General features: G+C 43.0%; 2 protein-coding genes across 2 annotated transcripts; both read right to left on the reverse strand.

Moving 5' to 3' along the window:
- Positions 1 to 7,953: 7,953 nt before the first annotated feature.
- Positions 7,954 to 9,428, reverse strand: LOC310863876 (claudin-3-like). Its single transcript, XM_083772390.1, has one exon. It carries the CDS (start codon positions 9,302 to 9,304, stop codon positions 8,648 to 8,650), a length of 657 nt encoding a protein of 218 aa, XP_083628516.1. The 5' UTR covers positions 9,305 to 9,428; the 3' UTR covers positions 7,954 to 8,647.
- A 3,088-nt stretch (positions 9,429 to 12,516) lies between these two features.
- On the reverse strand, positions 12,517 to 13,176 carry LOC310863875 (claudin-4-like; the record flags this gene model as incomplete). The annotated part of the gene is made up of 1 exon (XM_083772389.1): positions 12,517 to 13,176. The coding sequence occupies one exon, from the start codon at positions 13,174 to 13,176 to the stop codon at positions 12,517 to 12,519; it is 660 nt and encodes a 219-aa protein (XP_083628515.1).
- Positions 13,177 to 14,401: the final 1,225 nt, after the last annotated feature.

Genomic DNA, 14,401 nt, shown 5'->3' on the forward strand with positions numbered 1-14,401 from the left:
AAAACCTATATAGCTGAAAGCAGGATGACAAGTACTTAATTTCTACCTTATTCTCCAAGACAATTTACTCCTGACAGATGGTCTGCTTGGAGGACAATCCCCTATAAGTGCACATAAGTTGTAGTAAAGACACTGTTGAATTATTTAACATAGTAAATGGATCTCTTAATAAGTCTGCCCACAGCCCACTGCTGTTGAATTAAGGCCTCACTGTGACTTTTGGTTTTGCTAGATAATGTTTCATTGCGTTTCTTTTAATATTTTTTGCTTATGTACAATGTGACTGCAATGTATACGTATACCGGTATATGTGGCTTTCTTTGAAAGGTTGTAGCTCCAGTTCTAAGTCGAGAAAACAAGAAAAAACATAATAATATAGAAAATATTACAATATTACTAATGAATACGTTGTGCTTTAACTGGAGAAAGACAAATGCATCCTTTGCAGACAACATTTAAAGCCCATTTTTCAATGCACACATGATGAGAGATGGTGACTTGAAGCCTCAGCGAGGCTGTTTTGTTTTTGTAGCAGCTCCGTCTGTGGCCTGTGGGTCATGCGGCGGCTCTTGCGGTAGCAAAGCTTTTAGATCGAGATTCAGATATCTTGTAAGAAAAACTCCGGGAAGTTTCAGTTCCCAGTGAGTGGACACAGTGAGGCTGTGTTCTTTTCATGGACGGTGGGGGCGGGGGGGGGGAATAAAGGAAGGCCCTTTCTCTCTCTGATGACTCCAGGTGCCATAGCAACCTGTCTGCCCTTCACATTCCCAGTATCGGTCATGTGACCGGTGGGGGGGGGTGTTGACTGAGTCAGCAGAGCATGATGAGGCATGATGATGAGGCTTGACCCACTGAATTTCAACCTTTTTTATTTTATTTGTTTTTTCCTTTTTCACAAACATCATTTTGCTATTTGAGTGGTTTAACCCATTTAGGACTTATGGTGAGACCAGATTCTACAAAATATTTTCTGAAAAACCTATGTTTCTATTATCAGTCGTTCTCAAACTATTTCATGTCAAGGACCCCAGAAATTATATGTAATTGGCCGCCGACCCCCATCTGAAAATATGTTGTTCCAGGGCCCCCCACCCCCAGAAGCAAATGTATGAGTTCAAAAAGTTTGCTGTGAAATAGAATATATATTCCAAGAATTGAGCTTGTAGATCTGCTATTTTCCAACAGCTAAAGTTTAATGTGGTCAATGTGGTTAATGTGGTTAAAAGCCATACGGTAGCCTCGGAAACCCAGGCGTTTTTATTTTATTTCAGCGTCCTTAATGGGTTTACTCAGCTTCACCGTGGCTTAGGAAATGCATGTTTAAGAGGCTGTTTTATTTCATAAAACATTACATACACATTTACTTGCACTTGTTCTAATAATATATGGAACATATGCATGTTTACTGTCATGATGAAGTGTAGCCTTAACCATATTCATAATCATACTAACGGAACATTCGGTGAAAACAGGCAATGCTTTGTCAATAGCAGATCTACAAGCTTATTATAATGCATTGCAGTGTACACGCTGTGAACTAGTACAGTATAGATACAATATACTACCGGTATTTACGCTATTTGACACAACAACAATGTAGGGTTTAATAATATGGTTACATTTTTACAACTAAAATAAAGTTCAAACCATTTATTCTTACATTTGTCTATCAAACAAAAAAGCAGTAATAATTTCACTGTGTACGATGTAGGCTAGATCGGTTCAGGCAATATTGTGATGTGTTCTCACACACACAACATGATTCACATGCACGTGTTAACCTCAACTGAATGCTTGACTCTTACTCCTCAACATGTCCGCCTGTTGCCAGACCGTGCACTGTAACATGACCACAAGCCAAAAGCTTGTGGTTTATGAGGCATTCATGAAGCCTTCTCCAGTCCCCGCTGGGCGCTGAATGTGAACTCCTTGTGATGTATGCAAGTAGTAATTAATGATTCACTCGGAAAACCAAAACTACCCATAGTTAGTTACTTTGTATGCAAACAATAGTGAGACAGAAGATTGTGATCCACACACATATAATACGAGTTATAGAAGTGCTACTTCTTCTCTTAACACGTATTCTTTTATTAGTGTGGACGTTTTTGTTCTCTATATTTTTTGTATGTTTTGTTATGTTGTTTTGTTGGAACATTGTTCCGTTCCTCAAAATGTGCCACACAGATAAAGCCTGACTTGACCCTGACTGCTCAGCTCGTGTGCACTGATGACCGTGCTTGTTGACATGCTTCCTCTGTGGACATGATTTAGTCTTTCTGACTTCACAGGCTTATGAGCACACAGAGCCCTCGAATGTGTCATGGTCTGTACATGTTGTTGAGGGGCGCTAGCCCCTCCTATATACAGGTTTAACGTTTGTTTTTCCTCAAACAAACATAGAAAACGCCGTTGACATGGACAGAGTTTAATGTTTGTTTTGTCTGATAATTACGTCATAAGATATGTATATCTAGCGCCCCTCACTTCACACAGGTGTGATTTTTGTTTACTAATCATCAAGGATCTAGTTTACAGTATGTTAGGTTGTATGTTATGTAATATGTATATTTATGAAAGTTTGATCAGCCGGTTTTTCACCCCAAATGACTCGATCTGTGATCGGCAATTTACCCGATCTGGAGAAATCGATCTTTTATACCAGGGGTTTTCTACTGATTGTAAACCAGGGACCACCACCACCCTGACTAAGAATCAATCTGGGGACCACTGTTGTGTTGGGTGGGGTTATGGGCTAACATTAGTTCTTTTTGGGGGGGCTAACCCACTGTTTCTCAACCAATAATCCACAGACTACTAGTAGTCCATGGTATAATTACGTCTGCAGGTGGTTAATGGGGAAATGTTTTAAAATGGAAATGAATTAAATACCTTTGTTTAGCTTGAAAATAACAATTTGTGTAGTACAGTACACGCAAATGATATCAAGCCCTTATTCGTTCATAATTTAACTGAAATATGCTATAGAACCACTGATCTATTCTTATCTCACGGTTAACCTAATTCCGTCCGTTCTCTTATTTATCCAACCTTCCATATTAAACTCACAATACTGATTGTATGAGCATCGAGCACACACACATGAGGTATATTTGAAAATAATGATGACTCAACCAGGCTCAATCAGTACACTTGTGTGGAATAATTCCTGTGGAATCATTTCACAGAAGAGTGAAGATTCTACTGGAATGTTCTCGAACACACACACACGCACGCACACACACACACACACACACACACACACACACACACACACACACACACACACACACACACACACACACACACACACACACAGGGAACAATTTTGACTTGGGTTTGGACATACAGTATTCCCCTTCCCCTTACACACAAGATCGGTGTCGGCCGATTAGGAGAAAAACATTCAGTGATTAGGATCGGTCCCAAGAAACCCTGACCGGAGCACCTGTACTTAGAGCGTGCACATTACAAACTGGTAACCAGCTACAGGACAAATAGAAGCACAGTATGAAAACTAACTGCACAGTGGCTTGAGAAGTGGATTGAAAAGCGCTGAGGTCGCTTGCACACATCCGCCTGGGTGACGGCAGACGGCAGGCAGACTGCTGGGCGAGCGCTGGTGCTTTAGCATGGGGGGGGGGGGGTCAGATCAACATATGGAATGAATTCTGTACTGGCCATATATGGAGCGTGTCTTGAGTGTATACAGGGTTTGATGAGGTCAGATCAACATATGGAATGTCAGAACAGGAAGGACGGGTGGGGAGGGATCAACATATGGAATTTCGGATTCAGAACAGGTCAGCTCCATATGTGAAGATCTATTAGGGTTTGAGGTTTGAGATCATATATGGAGATCTAAGGGTCTCCATAATGTTACGTGATGTCACGAGATTTCACGAGGCATTGCCATATATGGAGGCGTAATGTAACGAGGCGTGACCATATGGAGACGTGATGTCACGAGGCATGACCATATATGGATGACTATCGGACGGATGGGAGATGCAGGTTTTCCTAGTAAACGCGACCTACCGTCGCAATAAGAATGTTGATCTCCATGCAAAAACAAATATTGGGAACAAACCTAACATTGTGTGGCCTCTATACGTTTTCATCCAGTTTATGTGATGGGCTCCGGAATTCCAAGCAAACCACCACCAGTCTACCGTAGTCGTACACTATAAAAGTATTATAGTTAATACAAGAAGGTTCATAAAGGTGTGATGCGTTCTGACTCAGAAATGTTATGCATATTTTGCCTGGTGACTCAGCACTGCAGTGACTATGTTCCTTATCAAGACCCGAGTTCGACCTCATAACTCCACGTCTCCCCTCCTCTCTATAGATTCCCTTTCTCCCTGCACATCTTAAAAAAGACGAAGGCATGTCGGGAGTGGCTCATTGTCTGTATCAGCCGGTAACACGTTCTAGGCCCCTGGGAGGTGATGTGGAGCGCCACACCTACGTACCATCAGCGCCCAGTACTTCCCGCACGACTTGCCGCACCCAAGATGTGCTGCTCATATGCTGATTTGGCTGTGCCCGGGATCGAACCCATGAACTTGTGGTCCAAAGAAGAAAGACAATAAATGGTAAACACTTTGATCTCTTATACAAATTAAACTAAAAGGCAACCATCAATAGTCTAAATTAAATGTTGATATAGATTCTCATTACAGCTTTTGGGAAAATACAGTACAGGCTGCTGCATTGTAAATCATTTTGACGTGAACTATGTTTCAACTCATGGAGGAGGCTGTATGAACTGTCAACACTTTGACGTGGTTACTGTTTTATCTCCACCATAAAACACAAGATGTGCAAACAGTCCATCTCACATGCAAACAGTCCATCCCACCCAAGCTCCATAAATAAACAAATAACAGAAAAATAATGTTATTATTATTTAACAGTAGAAAGGGTTGCAGAGCATTGCAAATAAGCTGGTTTTGAATGCTAGACGACTACAATATACCCTTAATAGACCATACCAAGTACAGTCAATACTTCCTCATAATGGCACGATTCTTCATACTAGGACTAGGCTTCTTTTTCAACAGCTATGCGGAACATTTCAAAATTTCAGTCATTTCCATCCATATAACCTTTCAATGAAGATATTTTGTTTTCTAAATATGGATGGACTAGTATGTATGTAAATATCTGAAGTTGTCACTCATATGCTGCCAATTCTGTGTGTTTCCCAAGGACATTTCAACAAGAAATGATGCCTGCTGGAGCACCTGGGCGGGAAGTCTCAAGCTAATGGACTGAGGTATGTATTTTGACATTCATGACAATCTGTGAGCAAGTTTTCATAATATACCAGTAAGAGGTCGCGCTGAAAAAGCAGCTGCTTAAAACGGCACAGTTAAGAGAAGCAGGAGTTAAAAACTGGTGTCAGTGAGGTCAGATGCGAGATGCAGGATTTCATAGTAAATGCGACCTTCGGTCGCAATAAATAGACTCCACAACTGCATCTCAGAGGCAAATATTGTACTTTTACTCCACTACATTCATTTGAAAACTTTAGTTACTATAGTTACTTTGTAGATTTTGATTATTTTTGCGAAACACACAACACCCGAACACCCGGGGGTTATTTAATCCATTAAATCATAGTAGCCAAAACACTAGAGGCGATCGACAACAACGGGAGGTGTCATTAGTTCTACCACGACTAGCGACGGGACCGTGGTGGGCCGTCTAACACATAATCCTTGCTTAGAATTGGACGGAATGATTTAGATCAAGAGTTATTACCGTTTTAACTGGGCATGAGGCGTCAACATATTATTCAATTATGATAGCACACCAAGGTCAGCCCTCAAGCGTAAAGAGTGTTTGGGAGGTTGATTTAAATCAATCCTTGACGACGTTGACGGTGAATGGAAGATGATTCTACGGAACTCAAAGAAGATGTCCTGTGAACCAGATTCAATTTAAAATAATGAATAGAGTCTACTGGACTCCGAGAAGATTGTTCAAGGCTAAGCTCAGAGATAGTCCGGTTTGCTGGAGGTGTGATGAGGACCTCGGTACACTTATTCATGTATTATGGGAGTGCCCTATAGGGTATAGACGCTATGGTGTGCTATTCATGAGAATATAATGCAAATCACAAACCAGGATATTCCTTATACACCGGCTCTCTTTATTCTGGGTGATCCATCGCCACTAAAACACCTCCCTGCACCTCTCCATCTGACTGGATTCAAACAGCATTAATGGTGGGCAGATCATTGTTAAGGAATGGAAGTCTGAGGTTTTACCTCCAGCACATGTATGGTTCACTCAGCTCGGTATTGTGGCTGCTTTGGAGAGGTTATCCTTTAAAATGAATAATCAGTTGGATAAATATGATCTGAAGTGGGACGTGTTCCTCAGTCATGTTGCAGGTCCCTTGGTGTGATCCATGGTCAGGCAATGCCCTCTTGATTGTTTATTGTATTACTACACATTATGATACGGTTGATGATGCTGCGTTTGGTCGTGTAAATAATGTAAACAATTTTCACATTTTAATTTGATTTTTCCTTTTTTTATTTTTATTTGTTTATCTTATCTATCTTAATTGTCTATCCATGAATACGTACTCTGCTGTTGTTGCTTGTGTTTGTATTGTAGGTTTTCTGTTTTATGTGTTTGTAAAGAATCTAAAATAAAGTACTGATCATAAGAGTTATTACCGTTTTAAGATTTTCGGTCTCGTCGGCTAAACAGGGGGGGGACATTTCAATGACGTCCCACTATTGCGCAACATCGAATGTTGCGCAACAGACGCTCCCAGCCTGTGGAGCGATGCGATCGGTTTTGATCAATCAATAATATCCGTCCTTTTGATCAATCTCTGTCCTGGGCGCTGGGTGTTACTAATTGAAAGGGCGGAGAACTTCGTCCTTTGCGCTCAGGGTGTTAACCTATACATTTCATCTACAAGCTCAATCACACTCTACAAGTTTGCAGATTTTATAATTTGTTCTGCTTTCATAAAATGTAATGTAAAATAATAATAATATTACTAATAATAAATAATACAAATAATTCCCCCCCACTGACTTTTTCAGTGTTGGGAGTAGTGCTCATAAGGATCTGGATAGAGATCTAATGAGCATGTTAGGCAGTTTGACAGTATTAGAAGTGACACCGATATGGGGAGGAGGAGACGGCAACAGTTGGCTGGTAAGGCGATATAGCCTCAAATAGGACCTCTCCCATATTTACTATAAAATGCTCATTAATATTTCAAGTGGCTGCCTTTGTTAAGGTGTGCGACTGGAATGGATCAGGCACAAGACTGTGAGGCCTATGGCTAAGTATATTTTGTTGTACGACCGACCGTGTTGCTGGTCGAAAATGACACATTTTCAACTGACATTTTCAGTGTTGTACACCCGAAACACAAGCCTAAGTTAGGTTTTGGTCACACCCAGTGACAAGACAAGCCATTGGATGGTTGGATGGTTGACCTCTTATTAGCTCTCTAGATTTAAATTGTATTTTATCCTTAAATAAATGTTATATCTCCGACTCTCACATCCTGTAACGGCCTACTGTTTCTCTGCCTGGCAGTGACATATCACCTCTGCCTGTGAAGTGATCCTGTGAGGCTAATAGTTTAGAGCATGTGTGGTTAAGTTCCCAGTTGACGGTAACACAGTCCCCAGGATTGCATATCTGGCTTCTCTTACAAAGACACGGTTCCTTCCTGGTCTCCTCATATTTGTCACCTTTCTAAGGTCAGGTCTGACTGGCGGGTGACTAAGGTACAGTAAGACAAAACAGTGTTTTTGTAAACCAAACGGGAGAAGTGAGGCGAACAAAAGGCATCTTAAAAACAACAATCTTTATTTATCTTCATTTAAAAAAAGAAATTATAATAATAAAAAGCAAAATGCAATTACTTCTTCAGTATATACACAGTATTGTCCCATTAGGATTGGACACAGGTGCTTCTGTCTGTACTGTACTGTCTCAGTGCATACAGTGGAGGACATTATCTGCCCCCCCCCCCCCCCCCCCCCCACTAGACTACAGATATCAAGTTGACTAAACCACGTAATTATCCTTCTGGACTGTTGACAGGCAGTTATTCATATCTTGATTGTGATATTTATACAAATGAAAATCGGGAAGAATGGTGGATACAGAGAAAAGGCTCAAAAGTATAGTATCTTCACTTCTGTTCTCACGATCTGAGATGTCAGACGTTTGTTCATATATCTGTTGCCATGATTCCTAAAGTTTGCTGATCGGGCGACATGAATGGTAGAAAGAGATGGCAGTTTCAGTAAATTAATACATGGTAAACATTATAAAAAGTACAACAACTGAAGCAAATCTGTTTTTTGTTGTATATCATTGTGTGAATATAGTCTTATCAAAAAGCCACATAATAAACATAAAAATCCATAATAAATGACCTTTGCTTGCTGTTACTCTGTGAAAAGCATAGGAGCTGTTACAAAGATACGTAACAGGAAAGACAAAGAATCATACATCCTTCATTTTGGAGTCTTTTTGGGCAAAGCATCCACTCACTAAGCCCTTTCTTCGACAGTCACACCATGCATTGTGGTGTAGAGAGAGCAGTATTTGGGATTCAAAATAGTCTTTTATTTTGTAACACTTTTTTGCTCAATCATACGTAGTCTTTGCGCTCGAATCCCGGCCCGCCCGCTGCGTGGGAGCGCGGAGCGGAGTAGGCCATCCGTGACGGGTTGTACCTCTTCTCGTCGCGCGGCGGACAGGAGCAGCAGAGGAGCGAGCCTCCCATGATGAGGAGCGCGGCGGCGGCCCAGCCGATGTAGAGCGCGGCGCCCAGCTCCCTCCGCTGGGCGTCGGTCAGCAGAGGGTTATAGAAGTCCCTGATGACGCTGTTGGCCGACCAGGAGACGGGGATGAGCTGCATGACCCCGGCCACGATGAAGAACACCCCGGAGATGATCATGATGCGGGCCTTCGAGCCCTCGTCGTCGATGCAGTTGGTGCACTTGGCGCCGGCGATGGCGATCAGCACGGCCAGGATGGCCAGCAGGATGGAGACCACGGTGAGGGCGCGGGCCGCCTGGAGGTCCTGGGAGAGCGCCAGCATGCTGTCGTAGACCTTGCACTGCATCTGGCCCGTGCTCTGGACCACGCACGTCATCCACAGGCCCTCCCAGATGATCTGCGCCGTCACGATGTTGCTGCCGATGAACGCCGTCACCCTCCACATGGGCAGCGCGCACGCCACGATGGCGATGATCCATCCCAGGATGCACAGGGAGATCCCGATCAACTCCAAGCCGATGGACATGCCAGCGATTCTCCTGCTGCTTGCTGTTGAATGTCTAGTCACGCCTGAGAGAGGATCAGATGAGGGAATTAATGCCTGCTGCGTGGGGAATGACTCGACTCGGAGAGGAGAGAGGCCAGCTAGCAATTAGGTTAATCTTGGTCCGTGCATGTGTGAGCGAGGGAGTGATGATCTGGTACCTCCACTCCTCCACAAGTAACCTTTTATAAGGCAGATCAGGTGGAGGGGAGGAGTCCCTCCTTGGAGGAGCCGACGGCACCGAGAGGGGAGGAAGGACCTGCTGGGTACTCTCAGCTCTGTCTGCTATCGGCTTACATAATGGTAATGGTACCTGCCACAAAGGAGGCCTTTTACAGTTGAACAGACATGCAAGTGTTGGTTGTAAACAATGCACAAAAAAATACAATGGCATATGCGGTAACTATATATATATATAGTGTACATTCTGTATTTTCTGACTTAGTAGTGTCCAATTCATACATTATTTTCAATTAAATCAAAGCAAATGGCACCATGTCTGCCTCTTAAATTTTTATCCCACGACTTTTCTAACCCATTTTTTTTCACCCAGTGTCAATTGTCTATATCCTGGGCGCTGCACTCCCTCTGCCAACCTGGGGAGAGCAACAGACTGACCTCATGCTTCCTCCAATGAGGAGTCCGAGCTGGGGGGGGGGGGGGGGGGGTCTCCTCGGTTGGACGACGTAGCATGTGGAATAACACCTTATTCCAAACAGTTCCTTTCCCCTCCATCAGGCATAATTTAAAATTTGCACCCTATGGCCAGAAAAATAATGAAGTCTGTGTAGGGTTTGACTGGATTGCTGAATTCCTACAATGACCATAATGCCTTGGTGCACTGCCCCTCCCTGTGGAGAGGGGGGAGGCTTCGTGGAGATGTGACTTGTAGTCCAGGAAGGAAGTGAGACCACATTTTCATGACAACCTTTGGTCATGAACATGGCGTCATGACAAAAATATCTAAAAATACACGCAAGATCTGGTTGCAAAAGGGGTGAAGTGACCCTTTAATAAAACCCTCAAAAAGACAAAGAGATAAACACAGACCTCTTTTATCTGCGTCTAGAACCACGTGTAGATTGTGTACAACCTTCTCTTGATCCACTTAAAGCACTGGTTTTCAACCAGTGGGGTTTCCATGCGGTCCCCAGCTAAATGGAGAGTTGGTAACGTTCAGTGACTTTTGATTATAAAAGTTAAAGATCCCTTTGGAAAGGATCCCTTTTGGTTAAGTTGTAGTGTATATTTCTGTTAGCCTGATTTGAGTTTTGCATTCTTGACCGCTTTTATTTATTTAATTAATTCATGTAACCTTTAACTATTCACTTTTTTGTTAATAAATTATCATTTTGCACAAGCTGCTGCTTCTCATTTCAATATGTTACGGGTCTTTGCCCCTAGACACTAAGGGTCGTAACATATTTTGGTAAATGGCCCCTTATAGATCTTTGTGTAAAATTAAACCAAATGGACTCTATTTAAGGGTTCATTTGGTTTCAATCTATGCTCTCAAGGTTTAAATGAATGTTAAACATCTGCATTACTCAATTTACAAGAAGTCAACACAGTTACAGAATGTAAAATAATTGTTATTTTGACCAATGTTTGCCTGTTATCGCTCCTATGGTACCAACATCAATACAGAATGGAATAGTGTACAACAAAATATTCGTTTGTTTTGGGTCTGAGAGGCTAAATGTCATCAAATGGTGGTCCGTGGCTCAAATCCCCTCTAAATTATGGATATGAAAAGGGTTGTACCACTGACTTAAAGGACCACTTCACCACTTTTCAGCCTATCTTCGGTCAAAAAATACCACATTCCTACTCGTTCTGTGTCTCATATGAGGGTTGTGGGCAGCTCGGAAACACGTCTTCCAGTGACGTCATCGTTAGGCAGACTTTTTCTTAAACAATAATTTTATTTTTGAGGGGCGCTAGCCCCTCCTATATGCCCAGCTTTGTGGGTTTGTGTGAACATAAACATTGGCTGATGATTGGCTGATCACCCTATAGCGATGATTTGATTGGCTGAGCAAAGTACATATTGAGGATAAAAGTGAGCTCTCCTCTCTTTGTATGATGCACGGCTCTGTCTGTCTGCCTGCCTGTCTGCCTGCCTGTCTGTCTGTCTGTCTGGAATGCCCTTGAGATTCCGCTGCGTAGGATGATCTCCCCCTAGATATGCCCCAGAAATTGGGATAATAGACGTACCCTCCTCGCGCCCCTTGACATTCCGTGAGCCAGTGTTGACAAGCCACCCTGGACTCCTCCTCCTCTACCTCTAGAATGAACCAGTTTATTGTTTGGGAGGGAGGGGAGGCTGCTGGGATGGTTAAACATTAGGGAGCTGACAAAGTAAAGGTTCTAGTTATTGTTTAGCCAATAATTTATGTATGGCGGTAAACAGGCCATTAGTCCGTTTCAGGTAGGCACTGGAAAAAAAGAGTTTACTTATCATAATGCTCATGGTGTTTTCCCATGAACAATCAAACAAATGTATCCAAATTACTTATTTAACTGAATTACCTTAAATTGATCTATTGATCTATTTAACAAAAACAATCGCAATTTAAATACATTTTCAGGGTCAAAATGTTCTTGTATTCAATCAATAAAGATGAATGCAAATTTAAAAAACAACATGGTATTTTATTGTAAGAGTTACAAACACACAAAAAAATGAAACGATATTCTTTGGTTCTACGATTTCCTGACAAAATTGTGTAATTATTTACTAGATACATGTAATTCAACTTTATTTATTTTGTGTCAAATGAACTTTCTGCACTGTCATTTACAATGGTCCTGAGACAAAATGTATGCAAAAACAATCAGTCAATTCAGTAAAACAATCAGTAAAAAAAGGGTCAATAATATAAATCAACTGTTTCGAAATGATTAGCAAACAACAGTTATTCTGATTAGTTTCAGTGCTTCAAACAAACAGCCTCAACATCACACACTGAATATTTGGAAGTCCTCTTCGACGTGCTCCCTGTCCAACAGGGAACAGTGAAAAATATCGTGCTTGGAGGTCTGTCTGTCTTGTAGATCAGAAAAGTATTTCCCTCATCTCAATATAATCACAGTCAAAGATGGATTGTACAAAGAACATTTCTCGTTGAGCAGTCCTTCCCTCTGTTGTTGTGGGGAAACTCTTGAGAAGACGGCAGGTGTGTGGAGTGGAGTCAGACATAGTCCCTCTTATCGTAGCCACTGGGCACTACAGACCTGGCCTGTTGGGAGTACATCATCCTGGAAGGGGGGCCGTATCTCTTGTCGGGTGCCGGCGGGCAGCTGTTGCAGAGTATGGACCCTCCTATGAGCAGAAAGGCGGCGGCCGCCCAGCCCAGGTACAGAGCCGCTCCTATCTCCCTCTTCTGACCCTCCGGGATGATGGGGCTGTAGAACTCCTGGATGATGCTGTGCGCCGACCACGACACGGGGATCAGCTGGGTCAGCGCGGCCACGATGAAGGCCACCCCGGCGGCTATCATGACGCGCGCCTTGGCCGCCTCCTCCTCCACGCAGTTGGTGCACTTGGCGCCCATGACGGCCACCATCACCCCGACGATGCCCACCAGGATGGAGATGATGGTGAGAGCGCGGGCCGCCTGGAGGTCGGCGCTCAGCGCCAGCATGCTGTCGTAGACCTTGCACTGCATCTGGCCGGTGCTCTGGACCACGCAGCTCATCCAGATGCCCTCCCAGATGGTCTGGGCCGTGACGATGTTCACCCCGATGAAAGCGGACACTCTCCACATGGGCAAGGCACAGGACACGATCCCGGAAATCCATCCCAAGACGGCCAGAATGACTCCGAGTATCTCCAGTCCGGCGGCGGCCATTTTTTGGTATAAGCTTTGTTGTTTCTGTTGTAGCGGTGGTGCACACGGGGGTCCTCTCCTCACACAGCGTGAGTCCCAGCTGAGTGTGTGCTGTGGAATTCCCACAGCCGGGGATATCATTGTCCACAGCAGGCAGAAGGTGGAGTCACCTGGGGATTGGTCAGGGAGCTTTTCAAATCCAAGCAAAACCCCAGCCTTGTCAAACGACATTAGCTTAATCATTCAACCACCGTCGGCCCCAGTAGCTCTCTCTCCCAACTGTTTGGGGTGAGGTAGTTATAATTATATTGAGCCAGTTTCACAAGTCCACATGCTTATTTTTAATACTTCAATCCATTTTAGACCTGCTGTATTCTGAATATCCTGTCACAATAGGGACTGAATGTCCTATCATAATGACACAATGAGGACTGAATGTCCTGGCTGTCACAATTAATGATACAATGGGGACCATGGTTGAAAATTAGCCAAGATGGTAAAACTGGCCTATTACAGAATGTCTTTGAAAATATGAAACTCAGATTTGCCCCTACTGGTTTTAATGACTGCATCAAAAATGTCTTCTTCTTTAACCATAACCCTTAACCTGAGGCTATTTTTTAACCTCATGTACCCTAGCATTACTATTCTGGGGCGCACATTTGGCGAAAACAGATTATCTACAAGCTTCAGCAAGCATATAATATGATGCGTTTAGAGCTTGTGTAGAGGGAAAAATGTAGGGGGCCTAGTATAACCCATTCTGACCGGGCACCCATTTTGGTGTCAGCATCATGTTATGCTTTAGCTATTTAAAAATAGCAGATCTACAAGCTCATATCGCGCCACCGAGTGGCGCGATACGAGCTTGTAGGTCTGCTATTTTTGAAAAATCGAAGAGCGACTGACATTTTTAGAATCTGATCTCAGGTCAGAATGGGTTCATCAGACCAGTGTGTGTCCGGCGGAAACCTCGTATGAATCTGATCTCAGGTCAGAATGGGATAAACAACATATTTGAGATGAGATGGGGGTCGACGGCCAAATATATATAATTGTGGGGCTCCTTGACATGAAAAAGTTTAAGAACCAGTACATTGATATAGCAATCTGAGAACCCATCGTCAAAAAAGAAAGGGAAAAACAGTGCCCTCTTTACCTCAAAAGTCTGTCCCGAGAGAGACTACTGATATAGAAACGGGTTTTTCAGAAAACTGTCATGATTTAGAAGACATATTATTTTAGA

Source organism: Protomyctophum parallelum, assembly GCF_964188405.1.
Source record: "Protomyctophum parallelum genome assembly, chromosome: 9".
Taxonomy (NCBI): domain Eukaryota; kingdom Metazoa; phylum Chordata; class Actinopteri; order Myctophiformes; family Myctophidae; genus Protomyctophum; species Protomyctophum parallelum.